The sequence below is a fragment of the Scophthalmus maximus genome, chromosome 4 (assembly GCF_022379125.1).
Source record: "Scophthalmus maximus strain ysfricsl-2021 chromosome 4, ASM2237912v1, whole genome shotgun sequence".
Taxonomy (NCBI): domain Eukaryota; kingdom Metazoa; phylum Chordata; class Actinopteri; order Pleuronectiformes; family Scophthalmidae; genus Scophthalmus; species Scophthalmus maximus.
Window position 1 is genome coordinate 3,718,554 of NC_061518.1, and position 23,507 is coordinate 3,742,060.

The 23,507-nt window shown below is 44.9% G+C and overlaps 1 protein-coding gene across 1 annotated transcript in view; it reads left to right on the forward strand.

Annotated features, from left to right (window-relative positions):
• lrrc4cb (leucine rich repeat containing 4C, genome duplicate b) overlaps positions 1-23,137 on the forward strand; it is a 42,678-nt gene extending 19,541 nt beyond the window's left edge. The window contains exon 2 of the mRNA XM_035629278.2: positions 18,167-23,137. Within this exon, the coding sequence (XP_035485171.1) occupies positions 18,194-20,089 (1,896 nt within the window). The 5' untranslated portion in view covers positions 18,167-18,193 and the 3' untranslated portion in view covers positions 20,090-23,137. The remainder of the gene's footprint in view (positions 1-18,166) is intronic.
• Positions 23,138-23,507: the final 370 nt, after the last annotated feature.

The following is a 23,507-nucleotide window of genomic DNA, read 5'->3' on the forward strand; positions in this document are numbered from 1 at the left end:
CGCGCTAACAGCCTCGCAGGTCGTCTTCACTTCGTTTCCAAAGAAGCTGCTCTCGCTGCTCCCAAGGAGAAAAAAACTCACGAGCATCAGTTTGAATTTTTTCACCACGAGACACAGGACGGTGGCGAGAACAGCGAATATAAAAAAGTTGTCACGACACACACGGACATGCATGGAATGGCTACTGTGTGTGTGTGTGTGTGTGTGTCATCTATTGTTAATTGATACTTGAGGTTTTTTTTTTGTTGGTGTGTTATTGACTTTGGCTTTGTGTTAAAAAGGCAATGAAGTTATGGATTCACGTGAACGTGTGCAGATGGTTCCGATGATTGAGTCTTTATGCTCCAGCTCCGTACTGGATGGATTCTGGATTCGTTCTCATAAGCAATCAGTCTCCTTTCATTTACGAGGAGCATGAATAATGTCTGACGCACACACTCACGCGCACGCACGCACACACACGCACACACACACACACACACACACACACACACACACACGGGAGGGAAGATTAACTGCAGTAACAGATAATAATGAAATAAGAAGCAGGAGGTTACAGCCATTGATCTGAAACACCTGCCAGAGAGACAATTAGTCTTTTGGTTGGAGTAAACAGGTACATCACAGACACACACACACACACACACACACGGCAACCCTTTAGCACTTCAAATATAGCTAAAAAAAAACTTTTTAAAAAGCAACTCTCTTCTGTTTTTCCCCGCAGACCGAGCAGGGGGGAGGATCAGCAAAGCCTAATTTTAAGTTTGCCATTAATTGACGTGACAGTATTTCGGTCTCGTGGTGCTTTCAGGATCAAATAAACCTGCGTGTGCATGACACATCGTCTGGGTGTATACAGCAAATGCTGTAAAACACATGTGCATATTGTATAATATTGTATGTAGAAATATATACATGGACAATTAGTTACATGCGCTTCAGTTATTAAATCCGTACGTTGACATTGACGATGCCGATCAGCGCTCTCCTCGGATATACTGCACAATGGACGGCCACTTGTTCTCTTCTCTTATCCACCGGGGTCATGTCGCACATTTGCATATCGCTGCACTTTGGACGCGCTCTCAAGTCAGACGGACGTCATCCCGTGTGCTTCCTCCTGCGCCGGGGGGAGAGCCGACGGACAGTTGCGGCCACTCTGAAGGCCTTAGAAAAAAAACCTCGATATACTTATAAAAGAAGCCTTGAAGGATGAGTACTGGCGAGAAAAAAAACAGCCCTCTCAAAAATTTCCCACATAGAAAAAAAAACCAGTCTATCGTGGTTCTTTCCATTTTGGAGCCGGCTCTGATTTTAATTACTATACATGGTGAATTAGCTAATGAATAATGAATGGATTCCTCACACTAAGTGCTCTGACTGCTAATGCAGTGGCAGCTCCCGCGCTCTGCAACCCCCTCACACACACCGCCAATGTTGCTTTCTGATTCCGTCTCTTTCCGACCCCCCAACCCATCACCCACCCCACCTCCAAGTCGGATTCACACACACACACACACACACACACACACACAATTTCTCCCTATATTTCCGCTTTTCCTTCTCTCTCTCGCTCACTCGGATTTGATTAGATTTTCCTCTGCGAGGAATTATTTAGTGATGATAGTGGAGAATGAGAGGGGGGCCGAGAAGGGGTTCCGGGACAGATGGAGACAGATAGTGGCTTTCTCGGGGGAGTTGGGGTCGAGGGAGAAAAGGCGCTTTCGAGGGAAAAAGACGGGCGGGGAGAAGCGGGAGGATCTTAAAAGGTGTCGCGGAGCTGCGAGTGAACCAAGCAGACAACTTGTGCGCAACTCTCATAGCCCTACATCTACACACCTATAAATATATGGAAGGAGACTGAAATATACAACAAGAGGCTTGTGCATTTCATCCTGCATGGCCAGCTAGGAAAAATGCCAGACGTGCAAACTCTCCCGCTCCTGTGTTGGATTTTTTTTTTTGCAACGCATCCATCTCCGTCCCTTCCGTGTGCTCCACTTTCCTCCCACGGCACAAAGAGGCGTAGTTGAGGTGAAGCGGAGACGCCCGCACCCACGGCCCTAAAGTGGCCCGTCGGTGCGACTGAGTTCGCCTGAGCGCGGCCGCTCGCTTTTCGTACCTCGCCCTTGAGTATTGTTGTATACTAAGCAGCGATGATGTGAAGATGTATTGAAGAGAAGTCCGCCGACACCGTCTCGATTGTATATACAGGTTTATTACAAAAAGACCAGCATCGATTACAGGCACTGCAGAACTTGGAGAGTGTCCGGCCAAAAGGACAACCCTCCCGACTCTTCTTGGGGGTTACCTTTATAGGTCCATCGTTGGCTTGAGCAGGAACATCTGGTTTGAATTAAGAAAGGCTATGAAGAGATGTAGAACTTAAAGGGGTCAAAAGTTGAGGTGAGGGGTCAACAGGAAGCCCCTAATTTGGCCCTCCGGCGTAAGATAATGTGAGCTACTCACAGTGCATCTATTGACAAAAAGACACTACAGTATTCATCCCCACACCGACGGTCTCCTGTTATGTCCCATGAGAGCCCCCGAGATATATATATAATGGAGAAATAATGCACATTCAGTAAGATTTTCGAAGTGGCGATCGGAGCACCGGCCCTTTTTCCTCCCCACGAGTCCGAGGAGGAGCCTTGTTCTCTGAACAGAACTTTCTGAACTTTATTCACTCTCCATTGACATTTCATAAAATCCGCCAGTAAACCGCGAGTTGAATCGATACCATAAGACATTTTATTCAGAGCAAAGAAGGGGGGGGGAGAGGCAAAGGCACAGGACGGTGTTCAGCAACCGCCGTTCCCTGTAGAGCTCTGATAGACTGGAGGGTTTTTGCCCAGTGGACAGAATCCAGGCGATGCAGAACATGGATGGACGGATTTACCGACAGTGTAACACCGACGGATACATTTTCAAATGTTTGTAATGATTTCAAGCTGCCATAATCAGCATTACTGAAATGAGCAATCATGAGATTTATGTAAACGACAATGTATGTAAAGTGAATAGATGTCGCTCGTGGTGTTGATCTCTCCCTTTCACCCGCACCGACTCTGAAGAATGCAACTTTTTTTTTCCCGGCCCCTCAGCTTAACCATCTTAGTCAAACTCCAGTCCTCTTCAGCGTCCACCAGTTGTTTTCAGGAGCAAAGAAAAAGTTAGCAACTAGCTAGTTAATCAGACCTCAGCAGCCAGATCTGTTTCTGGTGTCGGTGGAGACCAAAAACGGAGCAAAACATTGTAATTTATATTCATCAGCTTCTTCAGATCCAAACGAAGGCCAAGGCTGCTCCGCATCTGCTGCATGTATAATTTAACAGATGTCCAATAAATCCCCTCCATCAACCTAAAAAGGTGATAAATGTGTCAGGCCTGATTTTCATTTCAAGTTGTTTCTGCTGCCCCTGAGTTATTGCATTCATTTTCAGGCATTGATCAAAAGAAACACACATTTGGTGATTTTCAGATTAAGTTAAAATGTTACATTATGGGTTGACACAAATATCCTATTTTTACTGAATAATTGAAAAGTCTCAGATTATCTTAAAAAATGCGATGCCACTATATTATAAGAAAAGGGTCGCCACATGACATTAATTTTAATAGATTTTTATATCTCTTTCACTCAGGTCATGAATAGACTGACACACACATTCACCTGTTTCTCTCCGATACAGAAAAATAATTTTACTCACAATGAACTTGGTCTTTGGAGTTTTAGGAGCGACTGTGCTGAATGAAGGACATCAGCGTTGACACGTTCTTCATAGATGCAAAAGTGGAGTTGGCTTCCCCTGAAATGAAGGATTACTGATGTTCTGTTGATTGTCTCATTCAATAATTGTTAATTAATTTTAATAATTAATTAAACTGTTAAATTTGTTTTGCATGTGTACAAACCTGTAGCTATCATGGAAAGGCACAATCCATCCATAACTCCCACTGTGAATAGGTATAACATATCATGCACGAGGATATATTATATTCAGTTTATTTGTGGCATGGCAGAGGGCAGCCAGTGCTTGACCCGTTAAAGCTGAAAATGAACATAAATTAAACAACACTGAAGTGGAAGCGATATATATATTATATTATCTGATCTCAGAACAGCATTATTTTCAATAAAGTGATGTTTCCGGTTTGCATTTAATTTGTAAATGCGGTGGCAGCAGGTGATTGTGGACCGTGTCCCACTGAGTCGTGTTAACTGGACTTTATTACACCACCTTGATGTTTCATATTCATTGAAATTTCACAATACCCATGGTGTATTAAAACAGCTGCATCATGCATCGGGATGGGGCTTTGTTGGGGGTGTTGTTCTGCAGCTCTGCTTTGTGTTAAAGTCGGCACACGCCCGTGCTGCAAGTGGGAACTTTGGCTGTTAGCTTTAGCAAAAAAAATGTATTTAAATATTCAACGCTGCAAAATGCAAATACATGGCTTTGTTCCAAGTGAGATACATCCTTGGATCGAACAGTCGTGAGAGGCGAAGGAAAAACAAGCAACAGCCAGATGAGCAATAATCAGCACCGCAGCGGCTGGACAGCTCCGCCTCGGGGCAGCCAGGATTTAATGTAAACGTGTGAATTTTTGTGAAGATAACCGCGGCGTAAATGTCGACTCGGGATTAAAGCCAGCGGTTCAAGCGGGGAAAACACAAGATGTTTGGACTCGACGGCATTGAACTTTGACAATGCAGCGGAAAAAAACGAACGGCTGCGGCATGATTTGTAAAGGTTGAATTAGTGTAGCGTCTTGTCTCATCGTTCTCATCACCCTGTGGAGTTGCACGCCCACAGTTATGTGTGTTAACTTTGTAAAGCTAAATAATTATGTTAAGCAAATTAAGTATTGCAAAGGCAAGTTATGGATTTTTTTTAAATAATCGTATTTCAGGGACTCAAAAAGACTCTGGAGTTGTGGTAAAAGTTGTTGCCCCCACAACATCATGATTAATTCATACTCATCTTTTGAAATGGTCAGTGAAGTTGTTGGTTTTTTTTTAAACATTTATTAGGATTTCGAAGAACGGAGGGAGGCTCGTTCAACATCTGCCGAGCGCAGATCGCGCTCGTTGGTGATTTACTGTGTTGTACATTAAAGTTTAGCTGTGGCGCATGATCATTTGCATGCGGAATGCCAAGGAATAAAATGAAACGTGACTCACAAAGCAGGTAACAAAGCGAACATTAAAAACCCCCAAAACCGGGCAAAGGACAAACAAAGGACAAACTGACGGGAAAACACACTCTGTCTGAAAAGGGGAGGAGGGGCACAAATGTTGGCACAGCACCAACCCCAAAGAGCTTATTAGCATGCCGGCTGAGACTTCACACGATGAACGAATAATGAAAGAAAAACAAGACGGACTACCTACTGTGGGCTGTCGACGCTGGCTACAAACAATCAATCTGCCATCAGCAGCGAGAGAACCAGCGCGTTCCCTGCACCTAGCACAACCCGCAACATCGTGTGCGCAGCAGCTGGCTCGGCAGATAATAAAAGCGGAATAACACTTCCTGCGCCACTATCAAAATAAGAGGAAATGAGCGGCGGCGGCGGCGGCGAATGCAAAGTTAAATAGGTACATAATGTTTGCTGCCGCGACGTTACAATAAATCGCCAAGCATTCCAAATGACCTTGCGCGAGCGGAACAATAGCGTGGCCCCGTGGTGATGATTTGTGATCCTCTTATTAGAGTTTCTTTTTTATTTTTTTTCAAGAAGGACTGTGTGTACATCCGTCTTTCACGGGGAACCGTCGACTGCCGTTTGAATAATTGCATTTTCCTCCAGCTTTGATTTCCGACGGTCCCCCACCGAGCGCCGCGCACAGGCCGCTAAATTATCAAAGCAGGTTAACAGGGAGAAAAGAGAAAAAAAGGGGGAGAGGAGGAAGGAGGAAGGAAGAAAAAAGAAATATCACACCATAGAGAAAAAACGTCTGCTCTTCAGCGCTCATTTATCGAGTCCAAATATATTGAAGGGTGGTTATTTTTAAACAGACCTTAATCCTCCGCTCACCCGCCATCGTCGAGGTAGATAATTATAGTAATCTGGTCGAGGGGAATTCAATTTCCCAGCTGTACACCCGTCGCGGCGGGACGGACCGGTTGCTCTACGACGGGAATGTATGGAGGCTCGCCGTTTTGACAAGTTATAGACAACACGTTGAAACATATTCATACTAATCAGCAATATCAGCGCCGTGTATGCTACATCATACAACACGACGCGCGGGCAGGTGATACACTTGGAGAAGCATCGCCGACAATCACACGTTGTCCGTTTCGCTCTAGGCGTGAAATTGGCCTTTCCAAGTGGGACGACCCAACGGTGCTCTCCGCAAAAAAAAAACAACCCCTCTACCCCCCCCCCCCCCCACCACTGGAAGCGGTGCGTCCTTCTGCTGGGGATTACTTTTGCAGACGTAAGCAGAAGAGATTTGAAGACGGCCCCTCTCCCCAATTGTAGCCGTCCTCGGCCGTTTTCTTGTCCTGCCCCTCGAGCGGAGCGGCCAATTCCCCACCGACTCGTTGCCGGCTCCAGGGGCGCTCTGGGGCGAAGACGACCCGACACCGTGACCTCCCCGCCCCCCCCGCAGGGAGCCGAGTGAGGAGAGAGCTCCACTGCGGGGATCAATAGAAGTATCACGTCCTTATCGCTTCATTCGAGGCAGTTAAGCAGTTTGGGCTTAGCTTGAATTTAATCTCTGGCCAAGATATGCAGGGCCTATACTGTATGTATGTGTAGCTCTTGTATGAGCATGCATGCGCGTGTGTGTGTGTGTGTGTGTGTGTGTGTGTCCTCATTTCACAGTAAAAGGCGCTAATTATGAGTTCCATCTTTGTCGCAGTAATTGCTCTTACTGCACAGTAAAGAACAATAAATATATTTGAGGGTTTTTGTTTCAGTTTCAGGATATTAAATAATATATCCTCCTTATGCTCGTTGACGAAGCATAAGGACATATTCATTTTCCTCGGCGCATTGTAGTTTTTCCAGTGCGGTAATTTAAGGCTCTTTGTTGATGTGTGCATAAAGGTAATTGGGCGTAAACAGCTTACTTATAGTCTCGCAGGTGCTCGCTGCGCTGTATGCCTCTTTATGGAAGACATGGATGCCGTCTGCCGTCCTGAAGTCCATTAACCGCACGGCAGCCGTTTCATCTTGTCCGCTTTTAAAAAAAAAAACTCCAAACATGATTCTGAGAGCGACCTCTGAGTGGATACAGATCTGAACCCAACTGGACGCGCCGGCCCCGGTGATCCATCACTGTACAGCGTCAAAACAGTGTCTGCCCACTTTTACATTTCGAAAAAGCTGTTCTGCTCACCATTTCATATTAATGCCTTCAGTCAGGGGGCGCCGTGTCAGGGAAGGTCGAGTCAGCGAGGAGCATCTTATTCTGTTGGCAACGTTTATCGTGAGTCAAGTTGACTGTGTGGCACTAAAATTGTCATTTGTAGCTTTGATATGATATCTTAAAACTACAGCTTTTGGTCCTGCTATACTTGTTTTGAGGTACTGATTTCGTGTGTTTGTTGGGGTCTACTACTGATTTATTAATTCATATTTTATGTTACTGACCTTAAAGAAAATAAGAAAATATATACATCAATATATATACTAGGGCTGAGCGATATGGCCAATACATAATATCGCAATATATATTGGTTATATCCGCGACCTCAAATTGTATATCGCGATACATAGCGTGTATCGCGATATACAATTTGAGGTCGCGGAATGCGCAATATACTCATTTTGCACATCTCAGGTGCAACAAGCCGCGATACATTGAATATATTGGCAATACCGCCCACCACTAAAATATACGCACGGCAAAAGCATAACTTTTGCATTCTTTAAAATACCACACCATTAATAGCATCAGAGCTTTAAAAAAAAAAAAAAGAACCATCACCCGCCCTTTTACAAGATATCGCTGGGTTATCATGTGTCATTGGCGTCGGGGTTTGCGTCGACACATACCTACATACCCGCTGTGCGTCAGCATTGGGCGATGTGCGACACATCGAGGTCTCGGCGCTGCAGTTTCTTTAAGGGACGTGATGAATGACTCCTCACACACTGATAGACGCAGGGCACAATCCAGAGGAGCGATTTCCGGAGAGAAACAGTGGCGCACTGCTGGGGAGTAATCTTAAAAGAACAAAAGACTGCGCGGCGTATGGTGCCATCTGTTGTCTGTATTCTGTCACACCCCCCCCCCCCCCCAACATTAACAAAGCTCCAGAGAGAACTGCCTCCAACTTCTCCTGTTCAGTCAATTTGCAAACTAGAATGGCCGGAATTCATTGGCAAAATAGCTGTGACTGAACAGACGACACTCCAGTGAGCTAATCCCTTCGAGCACTCCGCATTTTGCAGGGAGCGGCAACCTGCCAACACTGGCCATTGAAGCCACATTCCTATTGTGCCATTTTTTTTTAATACAACACTGTTGTCTTTCTCAAGGCGAACAATGAATAACAGTATTTTGGCCTCTTGGGGGTATTAACGTGGAATGCCGCCGCACCAGTGATGTGCCACAGTGAGGTAGGAATCTCAATTGTTCCTACAAAATTGCAAACGGGAACAGTTTTTTTTGTGTGTGTGTGTGTGTGTGTGCGCGCGCCTGGCCGCGAAAAGAATTCGGCATGTGCCTGTTATTAAAAGACAACTCCCTGGCCCACTTTCTACAGCGTCTGAACCTGAGGAATCACATTCATTATGTTATCAACACATTTGGAAAGAGCCAAGTTGCACTGATGAAGCATAAAATGTGACACAGGCATCACTGCAATGTGGAACCCTTTTGATTCAATATTTAATAACTGATCTTTCAAAAAAGTGTCATTAGTTCATTATGGATTGTTTTTGCTGTCCAACTAGTGGTGGGCGATCTGACCAAAAGATCATATGACAGTGTTGCGTGATAGAATCACGGTCCACGATCTTTTTCTCACCATCTAGGCTAGTTACACCCATACTATTGTTTTCAGTTTTTCACTTTGTACCCAAACATGAATGATGCCAAACTCATTTCAAAATAGCAGTTCCATTTTATTATGAACTTAGAGATGGAACAAGTATCCGTGTGATTTGCTGAAGCTGTTACATTATGCAATCTAGAGGAATACAAAATGGTCGCGCCCCCTGTATTCTATAGTCTGGATTACTTCTCTCTGGTTCATTTATGCGCCAGGAGGCGCTCAGAGCTGGTTTTTACTCGTCGACAATTTAATTTCCTCTTTTGCAGCCGTCGACACAGACTCCTGCAGGTTAAACTGTACCAAACAAAGACTTTCATGGCTGATTATCTGTGAGAGACTTGCTATAGACATACTTCAAAACAGAAGCTAGCCTGGCAACATAAAAAATGCCACATATATCCCAAATGCATCGGCCTGTAAAATGCCGCAATGGCGCCGGTACGCTATCCATTAAAAATGAATATCTGTTGGTTGCGATGAATGAACGCGCAGTTTTCAGTACCAAGACTCGGGTGAGATTGATTCAAGTATCCGAATTTTGCCAGAGCAGAACTTTACCTCCGATTTGCACGAGTCCTCTGAAAAAGCAGATCATACGTCAAATTAAGTTTGTGCACGTTGTAAGATCGCCCACCCCTACGCCCCCAACTTCGGCAAATCCGTCGGCTAAAGCAGTGATCTGTTTCGCCACCGTACGACGGCAGCTTACAGCGTCTGGGCAGCTCATTATTCTGCCTCCGCTGCCGGCTCTGTGTGCTCACCTGCCTCAACCCAGGCTGCCACCTGCTTTTGTGCACTGCGTTGTGGAGGGGGATGCGTTTCCAGTTTTGTGATCACGGAAAAATGTTTTGCAGCAGGGGAGCATCAGTCCGTATCGTTAGAACCAATTACCAAGACTGTACCCACCGCCTGAGTCATGCTAACATACTTCCCCGGGCCATGTTTCCAGTTAGTCCAGTCAGCCTTGACCCGGCCACCGCTGCCCTTCCAACTACAGTTGGCTGATCCTGCACGTCTCTTTTTCTTTTTTAGGGAACAGTCTTGGGAGCAGATTGTTGGGGCTTCGCGAGTGACACGAATACCAAGAGCGTCCCTCGCATTCAGCCAGCCTGCCACCCAGGGCATCCTGTCTTAATCCCTTTGCAGAGACCAGACACTGCCTTGGCAGAGAGCATTTGAACACGGAGGTCCCTGCAGATTATTTAGCCTGTGCAATTATCATAATGGAGGAAGCATAAGGCAAATACGTGAACAGGAATTGAATTTTTCACTTGGAATGGTGTCTCTTTACCTTATCGCTCTCCCCCCCCCCCCCCGTGTCGTACAGGGACTTGTAGTTCTATAATGTGATGCTCTTTAGGAGCAGAACACACTGGAGGTACTTAATGTGCAAATCCTTGAAAAAGAGCTGCACTCGTATATACCTGTTCAAGACCAACTCCTACTCACCGTGGTTCTTTATAATCCCCATTTACAGAATTCACAGACGTGTACATGCCTGCAATATAACACACCTTTCAGACTGTAGTTTGTTTTTTTATCATTTCAAAACCAGCCTTTAGTCAGACCAAAAGTCATTAAGGAGGTCTACAATATTGTCTTAGAGATATTTAGGGCAGTGCCATAGCAATTTCAGAGCAATTTTACAAACAAATTATAATAATAAGGCTATCACTAGGCAGGACTACGCTCATCCCTCTGTGAGGCCAAGTGTCTGGATGGGTGAAAATAATATGACATTTCTCATCACAGAACAAAGAATTGATTAAGATATCACTTTGTACCATTGCCTTTTGCATTTTTGCATTCTGCGAATAATCGTCTGTCTGACCATGATTCCAGATGGCGGTTTGATTGCTCTCGAATTTGCCTTTATTTCTGATTTAATCACGTCCCATCGCAGAGCGGAGAAAATGAGCGTGCTCATCAGAAATCATGATGATTTTCGATGATGTGACGATGCCATCTGGGAGAGCGCTCCCGCCCTGAGGGGACGGCAGATGTTAAGCTCGGGTCACGTCGTCAGCTGCTCTCCTCTCGCCTTAAAAACCGACGAAGACACCCAGGCCCACGATCGCCGTCTGTTCCTCATTCGTTGGTCGGAGGAAGACGCGCAAGCCGTAGCCTCCCGCGAAACCTGCATGGGATAAGCGAGTGTGGGAAATAGATTGGTTTTCTATTTATACTATATTTTTGATCCATCCGTCGGCTGTGTTGTATTTCGGAGCACAAGCCCTCATGTGATCCTTTTTATATCCTACTAAATGGAGGAATCTCGACGACCCATCCGACCGAACTGCGCAGGTGCCGAGTGTTGACAGGTGACGTGTGAAGTTCATTTCGTCCAGCGATTGTTGAGAAAACGGAAAAAACTAAAACTCCACTCGCTGTTAATGTTGTTACCGTGTTTTAGACACAAGCTCTCTGAGCGGTTCGTCGTGAAATCGAGGGAAGTCGGGGGGTTTTTTTCCGCGACCGGGCGGGCGTGTGGGATTCCACCACCGACCTGGCGCCGCAGCACAGATCAGCCTCTGTGTCAAACCCATGTCGAGGATTATCGCCGGCGGTGGGAGCTGGGCCTTGCGGGCCGTGACCCGGAGACCAAGCGGCCCCGTCGACCCCATGTCCCAAGACGGCGCGTCAGGTCAGCGGCGCATCCGAAGAGCGTGCTCATCATTCTGCTGCTTGACATTCGCATGGGGGTTGTGCAGTATGAACTCATCAGCCCGGGGGTCAGTTTGAGGGAGGGACATCCGGCGGAAACATCCGAAACTGCGGTCCAATGGGAGCAGCGCGTCCTCTGGCCACAGCGACGCCAATGGGGCTCTCCACCTTGTCGGACCCTACGCGTCTTCCTTCCCCTTTTTCCCTGGAATGAAATTCAAGCCCAAAGAACGCCGCTTTAGCACGGCGGAGGAGGCACGTGTGGCAGTGCTTGACATGATTAAATTAGGGACCAGGGAGCGCTTCAAGTGAGCCAGAAGTACTGGAGTATCACTGCATGACGAGACGACCTCAAAGGAGATACGGTCAGGTGCAGTTCCTGCTGATCATAGACCAGAACCTGCGGCTGTCAAGAAAATCTAAATACTGACAGATTCCTCCCATTCATAGTTGGATTACTCAGAGTTGTCAACCGACTCTGTAGCTCCATAAAGCTTTTTAGCCTGTATCAGATCATTGTTCAGAAATTAGGAGCTGGCTTATTTGCCGATTGGTTGAATCAGGCCCAAAGATCAATTACTGGAGCTTGAAAATTGAAGGGGAACCAATGGATTCATGCAAGTGAATTCAGAAATGTCTATTTCATTTGTCCTAGTGACCACTACAGAAGGACCAACAATCGCTTAACATGTAGTAAATACTATTTTAGCACATTTTGGCTTTCGCCACCAACTGTGAGCAACTGCGCTCGGTGTCCCTCCCGTCATTACAGCATCATGTACCGTGCAGCCGAGACGAGAACGTTATTGCAGGCGAGATAAAAACACCGTAGCGTAGCGTACACGTTTATTTCTTCATTTTTTTTCTTCTTCATGTTGTTTCTGCTGCAGTTGCAGCGACTCTACAATCACCCTTCGGCGAGGCGTCACAGAATGTATCGCGCATTGTATTGTATCTCCTGTGCAATCAGGATGTTGTTACCTTGACTCCGCTGAAAAAAATGAAATATTGCGGCTGCTGTCAGTTGTACTTTGAATGATCAGATTGAAAGGCGCAGACACCGTTTGGTTCCGAGGCCGCAATAATGATCTCTCCATTCCTTTCTGGGCACAGCACTAAGTAATGTTCCCAGCACAGGGGTGTTGCTAAAGGAATAAGCAGCAGTGTGGTTTGCATCATTTTCTTTCTTTTATGGGGGGGGGGCTAATGTCCTCTTATCGAACGGCTCTATCTGTGGCTCCTCCCGTCCGCATATCGAGGTGTTCTTGGGAAAAGAAACAAACCTCAAATCAACTCAGATATATCATCACACGGTAAAAGCATGAATATGTAAATGTGGCTTGTAGTGTAAAGCACTCTAAGTGGTCGAGTAGACTTGAAAAGTGTCCGTTCACCATGCTGTGATCCGAGCTTCAGAAAAACCGCAGCAGTGGGATGTAGTTCCTCTCACAGAGCGTGCATTAATGAAAACAACCTGTTCAAAACACTAAATATAACCTGTATGACACCTACAACAAAATCTACAACCACTGGCCCAACGGAACCGGCTCACAATGGCCGATTAGAAATACATATATATGAATACATATCAGGTGTTTTCACTGCAGTTAGAGGAAATGATGTGATTACACCTCAACCTCTTTAAACATGGCAATATACCAAGCATTATGATGCATGTGACAGCTGCAGTAAATCCTGTATTCTAAAAAAAGAAAAAAAACGGAACTTGCCCTATTTCTATGACACTAAAATTGGCTGCAGCAAGCAAGCCAGTGCCAATTCTAAAAGGAAATTACACACACACACACACACACACACACACACACACACACACACACACACACACACACACACACACACACACACACACACATATATATATATAGTTGTCGGATAACACAATCCCCAGGGAATGAAAAATATTCCGGAGAATACACTTGGTTCTTGCAGTTCTGAAACTCAACAAAAGAGCCATCGTTTCTGTTTGTTAAAAGAAAACGGTTCTGCTGATAAGTCAGCAGCACCCAACAGCCTCTTAGATTTATTTACCCAACACCGGCACTGTGAGTATTGAAGCGAAGGTGGGGGCCGGGGGGGCCGGGGGGGGGCTGCATTCATTTTAATTTTTTTTCCAGGTGAAGCAGAAGAGGAGGGATGAAGCACTCTTCATTCTGCGTGTCAGATCGAACAGTGGCGGGCCGCTGGTTTTAATGGCCCCCAGTGCAAATCAAAAAAAGGAAATAGAGAATTATGTGTGCAAGCAGGCACACGCGCACAAAAGCACTGCAGCAAAGAGGTCGATTTTCTACATTGTGTTGGAATTTAAATAATAGTAATAATTCATTCAAGTGTAATGGGCAACTTAACAAATCATGCGATTATTGGTCGGCAGAGCACATGAGTGTCATTTGCTTTAACACCGACATGTTTTGCATGTTATGACAGCTGGTCACTTCAAAATATGTTGGTTTGACCAAAGTGGTGAAGAATACCCAACATAGTTTCCCAGATCTTTTATCTGACCAATATATGATGTAAATATCACTGTCGTGCTTTGAATTTTGAAAATCTGGAGAGAAAAATGATTGACTATGAAAACTGGAAATCCTTTGGCAAAGCAACTGCTCATTAATTGGTTTTGGCCATTTCACCGAATGAAAAGAAGGAATAAATTCTACAAAAGACCAAACTAGCAATGGATTTTAACGTATTTTCCTTGTAGCTCCCAACAAATCCGTTATTGTTGGAGCAGCAACAACACACAACGCTGTAAAGTTCCGGAAAAAAAACAATGACAATTGATTTGCAGTCATGAAGATTTACATCCTCAATTGGAATAAATAGGCTTTGACATAAGTGCCACAGATCCACAAGCAAAACTTGCTTTTTGGTCTTTTCCTGGCATCTGTTGGAACTAAAAGAAAACCCATATCCATAATCGTAGCCGCACTGTTTTCAACCCAATACTCACTATATAAGGTTGTAATGTATGCTTGTTACTACTTGGGATCCATCTGTATCTCCTATGGGCACGTTGTACGCGGGGTCTGGTTCGACGCAGGCTACAACATCAGCACAAACAAGGTTAGAATCAGGACACGCGGCAAACGCTAAGACTCAGTAATGCGCGGAATGAATTGGCGCGATGACATTTAGTTCAGCAGACAGCCTTCTGAGCGGCCACAGGCTTCTTCTTGTCATGATGTGAGACTGTCAGATTTCATATCACTTCCTCTTCTAGCCACTCCATCAATTTCACACTCACTGGATTGACTGCAAAATGGCTGTGACTGGAAAATGTCTGAAAAGAAAAAAAGAAAATCGGACTTAATTTACTTGAATGCCTTTTTTTTAAATGCAACGGCCACAATAAATTACGAGGGGAATAAGCATTTTGTGTTTTTTCCAATTGATAAAATGAAAAAAAGAGTGTTCAACTGTGACACTGTCCGTGTTTGAACCTTGTGTCTCACGTGAGAATTGCCCATTTACTGCGGAACATGTGTCTTATTTTTGGCCCGAGAGTGAAAGTGCAAACTGAGACGTTTATATGTTTTGTCACTTGCTTGGAATAATTCTTCTTTGTACGTGAAACAAACTCCCGTCAGAACTCCGAAGGGGGACGCTAAATATGCCAACGAGCCGAGACAAATATCAAAATCCAAATGCGACGGCATCGCAAGTTGTTCAATAATGCAGCATTTCTTGCTAAATTTCATATTCATAAATGTATTATCTTACTCAATTTAACTTGCCCGGAGCAGTTTTTAACACATTTCTCCTCACATTCATACCATCACCAGATGAAACACAATCGGTTCCCCGGTGTGTGAGGGTGTCGGACGCGAGTTGTCCAAGTAGTTTCGCCATAGTTGGAGCAGAAAGTCGTGAGACACTCTAATTATCTGACATCGCAATTGAAGCGCTCTCATGTTTTCGGAAATATAGCTTATAGACGTCACGTTGTTCTTGCTATGGTGCCACCAGATTGGGACATACGTGACAGCAGCACTCTCCCAACAAACTCATTATTGCAAAATGAATTTGGCAAATCACAGTGGTTGTCAGACATAATTCCACAAGCAGAGAAGTAAAGGGTGGGTGGGTGTGTGTGTGTGTGTGTTTTTTTTGATGTTGCTGGCAGGATTTTAGATGTACGCAGCTACTGCTTACAGTGGCTCTGAATACATGTTGAGCTTTGCCTGGATGAAATTAATCCACGCGGCGTTGCACCAACAAAGGGAAGGAGGATGTTTGAAGAGATTTGTGTTTTTTCCCCCTTCAGACACGTACGCGCCATCCCCTTTTTATGTAATGAGGCATTCTGCGCTGATGAATGGCATTCGCATTCAAATGATTCCATGAGGAAGTGTACTATTTTCCCCAAAGCATTCCAGCGCATTGGAGAAGCACTGACAGCTGATGAGTCCTATTAGCGACTGTCATGTCCGAAATCTCTCGCTCCCAGGTGGCACCACGGGGCCCGTTGTAATTCCAGCCAGACGAAACGAGCTTCCGCCAGCGGGAGGCCTCGTTCGATCAGATTCCCCAGCAGTCGGCCGTCTCTCTCTCTCTCTCTCTCTCTCCGTGCCGCCTCTCTACCGGCGTGGTGGCAGCGTGGCGGGTGCAAAACCAAAGCCACGCGTGGACCCGTTTCATCTGATTAGGGTTCAGCCATTCATCTTCACCGGAGAACATTTCCACCTCGGTTAACAATTTTTACAGCCTTAGAAATCACCTGTCATTATACACTCATTTCTTGTTGCTCGTGGGTTTGACGGGAGGAGATAATTAACAGATAGCTAAGAGTTGGAGGAGCTGAAAGGAGAACGCTTAAATCTAAGCACCAAGCAGGGAGGGATAATGGTTTTTTTTTTTGTGCCATGCAAAAGGCAAAGAGTGCTTTGCTCTCGGCAAAGGCATTAACTGCACTGAAGAACTTAATAGTACAGCTTGACACAATGCTGTCACATTTTATAACTCCGCTGCATATATGATATGTTTAGCATATAACATGTATTGATTTATGTGTAGGTTACCATCCGTGCAGGCAGAAGATAATAAGGGGTGATAGCAACGCATCAACACCGCTGCTGTGTGGAAAGTGGGTGGTATAGGCTGTACTGTCTGTGTGTGTGTGTGTGTGTGTGTGTGTGTGTGTGTGTGTGTGTGTGTGTGTACGAATGTCCTGGAAATTTTATCTTCAGCACTCTCAGGCATATTCCTAGACACTTTGGCTGAATGGACTAATCTAATCGCATTTAATCTGATCAGAGATAACAGAGTAATGAGTTTCTTGTTAGTCACTTGATTTGCCAGATAATAAATTCGGCTTTAGTTATTCAAGGACAATAACAGACCTCTTCACACCCTTGATTCCCACTATTTGTCAGGGATTCTGTGATGATGAATTGGACCGTAATGAAAACAGCTCTGCAATACGGATTTTAAAAAAGGAAAAGCATTCATCACGAGGCCGTGAATGAAAGAAACATACCAATTTAGAAAGCACACAAAATAAATCGCAGATAAAATATTTTAAAAGTCAATAAATAGGCTATTGAAGGAACCCTCGTTGTTTAATCATCGAATAACATTGATCAATGACTTATTACATATTGTTGTGTATTGCAGTGATTGGCGAGTTAGCGTTGTTTCGATTGCATTTCGTCTTGGTTTGCCAGTGCATGCATTTCACAGGTTGCATTGCTTTTCTGCATTGATTGAAAGTTTCCTCACTTGCACTCAGACAGTGTGGACCCGTGTTAACCGACTGCCATGATTTTGGTGTCAGCGACTTGTCTTGTCCTAAAACGACTGAGTGCCAGTGACATCAAGAGACGGTGCCACTTCCTTTAAAATTTTCATGACTAAGGCTTTGTGTATTAAATAATTCCAGGCTTAGGATTTCAATGAGTAAAGGGCTTACAAGAAATTCACGGTTTCTGCCCCGAATGGGAGACAGATTCTAAGTTCTCTTTTTTCATTTTCGGTCTCCAGTGTAGATGTATCAGCTTCTGTGAAGTCTAGAAATCTGGGGCAATCCAGGGTTAGAGAGCTAACAAAAAGCTTGTTATATTCCACAGATGGGCAATACTGACAATTAATGAACCTTTGAATTCATCTTGCTTCTTTTTTCGTTCCACACACATTGTACTATACAAATAGCTTGGGGCTGCCAGAGATTATTTTCATTATCAATTATCTGTTTATTGAGCTCCAAGTTATATCTCACAATAGTTTGTTTCATATGACTAACAGTCCAAATCCCAAATATATGAATTTTACAATTGCATATAACTAAGCAGCAAGTGCTCACATCTGAAAATAGCAAATGTTTTTGTTGTCAGTTAAAAATCTGCCAAGGGATCAATTAAGCATTAAAAAGGATCCTATAGTGAGCCAAAGATAAATGTAACTCAGTACAGCAACTACTTTGTGGTTACTAAATATGATTCTTTTCTTCTTTCTTCTTGTTGCAGAGAACACAAAAAGCAGATGAACTATGAATGCTGAACACAATGATCTCCTCCCTCCAGCGCCAGACAATGAGAGGTCGTAGGCTGAAGGGGGCGCTGTCCAACCCCCTCTTTGTGCTGCTTCTGGCCCTTCAGATCCTGGTGGTGGCTGGGCTGGTTCGTGCTCAGACCTGTCCTTCGGTCTGCTCATGCAGTAACCAGTTCAGCAAAGTCATATGCACCCGCCGCAGTCTACGGGATGTCCCAGATGGCATTTCCACCAACACTCGCTACCTGAACCTCCAGGACAACCTCATCCAGGTCATCAAGGTGGACAGTTTTAAGCATCTGCGCCATCTGGAGATCCTGCAGCTAAGCAAGAACCACATTCGCAACATTGAAATTGGCGCCTTCAACGGGCTGGCCAGTCTCAACACCTTAGAGCTCTTTGATAATCGGCTCACGACAATCCCCAATGGAGCATTCGAGTACTTGTCCAAGCTGAAGGAGTTGTGGCTACGGAACAACCCCATTGAAAGTATACCATCATATGCCTTCAACCGGGTCCCCTCGCTCCGAAGGCTAGATCTAGGTGAGCTCAAACGTCTGTCCTACATTTCTGACGGAGCTTTCAAGGACTTGAGCAACCTGCGCTACCTGAACCTGGGTATGTGCAACCTTAAGGAGATTCCCAACATCATACCTTTGGTCAGGCTTGAAGAACTGGAAATGTCAGGAAACCAGCTCGCTGTTGTCAAGCCCAGCTCATTTACCGGATTAGCGAACCTCCAGAAGCTGTGGATGATGCATGCCCAGATCCAAACTATCGAGAGGAATTCCTTTGATGACCTTCAGTCAATGGTGGAGCTCAACCTGGCTCACAACAACCTTACATTTCTACCACATGACCTTTTCACTCCTTTGCATCGCCTGGAGCGGGTCCACCTCCATCACAACCCCTGGAACTGCAACTGTGATATCTTGTGGCTCAGCTGGTGGCTGAAGGAAACTGTACCTGCCAATACCAGCTGCTGCGCCCGTTGCCATTCTCCCTCAGTTTTTAAAGGTCGCTACATTGGGGAACTGGACCACAGCTACTTCCAGTGTGATGTCCCTGTGATCGTGGAGCCACCCAGTGACTTGAATGTGACAGAAGGCATGGCTGCAGAGCTTAAATGTCGTACAAGCTCGTTGACATCCATCAGCTGGTTTACACCAAATGGCTCATTGGTGACACATGGGGCTTACAAGGTGCGTTTGTCTGTGCTCAACGACGGGACGCTCAACTTTACTAGTGTCACAATGCAGGACACTGGGACTTACACCTGTATGGTGAGCAACACGGCAGGCAACATTTCTGCCTCTGCAGTGCTTAACGTTACTTCCGTGGAAAACAGTGGCGTGACCTATTTTACCACAGTCACCGTGGAGACCATAGAGACCCCAGGGGATGATAGCCAAACGCCACTTCCCCCGTTTGGATGGGTGTCTTCCTCGACAACAAAAGGTACTCCTGTTTCAACGAGGACCACAGAGCGGACTTACACCATTCCAGTTCTTGATCTGGATGGCGAGGGGGCCCTCAATGGCCTGGATGAAGTGATGAAAACCACCAAGATTATCATCGGCTGCTTCGTGGCCATCACACTTATGGCTGCTGTTCTGCTGGTCATTTTCTACAAGATGAGGAAACAGCATAACCAGCAGGATCCTGATGGCCCTGCCTCCTCTATGGAGGTCATTACTGTTGAAGAAGAGCTGGCAGGGGTTGCTGCCATGGAGAGACACCTATCGCTGCCCCCCCTGGAGCACTACAACCACTACAACACCTACAAGAGCACTTACCACCACGCTCCCATGCTCAGCACCATACACAGCTCCGTCACACAGGAACCTTTACTGATTCAAGCCTGCTCAAAAGACAATGTACAAGAGACCCAGATCTGATGTTGTATTTGACTAAATATCCAGTATCAGCAGTTTCATACAAGTACAATGGACCAAAACACGAAGACAAAAGAAAACAACATTGACTTGACTGAGTTGATGTCAATAATAGCGGTAAATCAGCATTTGGCAAAGGGACAACATAGGATACTTGAACAAGTGTCTTTACAAAAACAAAGATTATTTATTAAAAACATGTCTAGTGACTAAATGAAGAAAAACAATTTGTGATAGCTTTTTAGCTCATTTTATTTCTCTATCTCTCTCTCTGTGTAATACTGCACAAGGGAAAGAATGGTTCACCAAGAGTGAATGTGGAATTTGTCAAATACATCTCATGTGAAACCCACCATAGAAATTCATGTCATACTAAAATGAATAGTGCCATTGATTTAATCATTTCATCAAACTTAATAATTCATTTTGTATAAAAGGCATCGCGTTATTATTTAGAGCCATTCGTTTGCTTGTCGTTGAGTAAATCTCCTCCAGTTTGCCCGAGTTTTACTAGACGAAACATAAAATTGGGTTTATTTGCGTTGCCTTTATTTTTCTAGCTGTCACTCAACACAAAAATGGGATCTTTTAATGACGCGGCTGTGGTTGGTATCACAGTGAAGCCAGCATGCCTGAGGAGCGGAGCAGCCAAATGAGTAAATGTGCATTTCCCCCGTGGCTCCTAAACAACAGACATACATCCTTCACTTTAATTAAGATCAAGTTCTCGCTCCCACTCCTCCTCCTACATTTTCTTTACGCTTCTACGTTTATTACTTCTTTCATTCTTCTCCTCCTCTATTCTTTTATTCATTTTTTTTTTTTTGAATCCGCGAACTCTCCATCTTCCCCATCTACCCTTGTTCGGCTTCCCCTCCCGCTCGCTTCTCCTCCATGTCGCCACCGTGCTTCTTTGATGGTCTCTCTCCGTCGCCTCGCTCAGGCACGTTCCTCACCTGCTCGCCGTGTCTCGTTTGTCTCGCCTTGTCCGTCGGCGTGTGCCGCGCGACCGCAGAATGTTGCCCGGGTAGAATGAAATGGGAGCAGAAGGCTGCGGTCTGCGAGCCTCCCTTCTTAGCGCAGCGATGATCTACGTCCACTCAGTGTCGCGTTACCTTGCCATCGCCCCAGGGTCACACAAGCCTGGGCGCTGATAGTCCATCTGTTAGGACAGATAAAGAGGCAAATGAGGCTGCTTTGTAATGTAGTGTGACCCTGTCAGACTAACACAGACAGGGCTACCGCAGTCAGCGAAGCAGCGAGGAACCTGCAAAATAAAAAAAATAAGAGGAGATGGGTTATAGCTCATTAATCTGTATCAGCAGTTCATTTGCAGACTAACAGAGGACGGCTGATAACAAAACAGCATGAGACTTTTCCACTCTCCCTGTGCTCAACATCTAACAGGGGGTAGAGGCCTTTGATATTGAAGCGACCCCTGCTCGCTCTCATTTTTGTCGGAGGAAAAAACACACACAGACTTTGATGTTGCATCATTTATAGACCATCAAAACATTGTCTCTCCCGTAGTCCGTTTGCGCTCTGCTTTTTTCATTTAGTCTTTCAAAGGGGGGAAGGCTTAAGGAAGTGGGAGGTAGGGATGAAAAAGTGGAGAACAGTGGCGTGGGGGCGGCGGGGTGCAGACGCACGGCGGTCATGAGGGGTCTTCAAACAGAGATATTGCCGATATGAGCACAGAGGAGTGAAAAATAGATAAGGAATAGGAAGGCAAAAACTAGCCATCAGACTGTTGCCAAGGAAACCGTGACCTTGTGCAGGAAGTAAGACGAGGTGGATATGCCTTTCTCTTTGGTCTCTGCGCAACAAGCATATTTATTACAAGCTAATTTCCCCACTAGCGACTAATTACCAGCAAAAAGTGCCACAACCGATGCCCGGTTTCAGTTATTGAAATGAAATAAATCACTGCATGATGTGACAAAAATGGAACAATTGAACCGTCCAGCATTTGGAACTCCTCCTTATCGATTTTCATCTCGGTGAAGACAGCCAGCCGCCGCAGCCCGGCGTACGAGCGCAATAGAAAGCCCCGTCACAATATCACGCGCCTCTGATCAGTCGTCCTCCCGAAATCCATTGGAACACTTTAACAATAACGGAGGCACGGCGAAACCAGGCAAAAAAAAAGATGGGCGGGGAGCGAAAAAAAAATACAAAATCTACATCTCACGACCGGTCACGTCCGTTGATGTGGAGACGGATGAAACCGCCAATGGAGCCGGAACGGCCGAGAAACAAACTCGTTCATCATCTGCTGTGAAGGACGAGAACAGTAGACAGTCAAGGGGTTGAACCGTTCTTTCCCTTCTTCACCGTTTTCTTTTCCAATGCTCAAATCCTTTTCAATGCTTTTGGTGGCTTGATGATTAAATGTTGACGCTGGCTTCAGTGGAAAAAAAAAAAAAAAGGTTGAGGTTTCTTTTTTTTTATATATATATATATATATACACACATATATATTTGGGGATGAGGCTTGTGAGTTACTCAGAATGAATGGAATATCTCTGATTTGGTATTTTCTTGGGTAGGATGGCTTCACGTGAAGAGATATTTGAATGCCAGATTGAAATTAAGACTGACGTGCAGAATGTTGGACATGGAATACCAGCAGAGTGAGCTTGATTTTTTTGTGCAAAAACCCCCCGAAGCCAAGGTGATCCAATTCTTGTGTGTTATTCTGCCAACTGTCTATGTACGGGGGGGGGGGGGTTACTGTATGAGGGGAATATTCTCTCTCATTTTTGGAGAGAATAATCATCACATGATGAAGTTTCTACAAAAAAAAAATATTTTCAAAAACATAATAGAAAAAAAAAATTCTTCAGATCATAATTTTACATGTGCTTCAATTGTTAAAAAAAGAGGAAAAAAGCTAAACAAAAAAAAAAACAAGGTAAAAAAACCAACAACAACGAGAGACTTGTGCTTGTGAGGAGTCCAACTAATTTCTCTGAGGATGATGTTGAATTATTGATACCTGAGATTGTAGTTCATACTGTACATGAATACAAATAAAAAAAATTGCAATTCTTTTTCTCTCTTTCCCCCAGTAGATTTTCACGAAAATGCATTATTCACGGCCGATGTCACCATTTTTGCCACCGTCGCCCCCATTTGCACATGAAAACATTTATAGAAACATTCAGACAAAAGGGATTACTAAGCAGCGACCGGAATGCTGAAGTGAGAAGAATGTGCTGCAAGGAAATGTACTGTGGCGCACTTTCTTCTTATGAGGTCAGGAGGAGGGAAGTGGATCTGTGAGCGGAGGGGGAAGGAGTGATCCTTCTGTATTATACATGGGAAGTCGGATTTCTTTATCTCATTCGAATCGCTCCATCCGTCTGACGGAAACATTTGATTAACGCGCGCGAATCGGAGAATGCCATAACCAATGGCA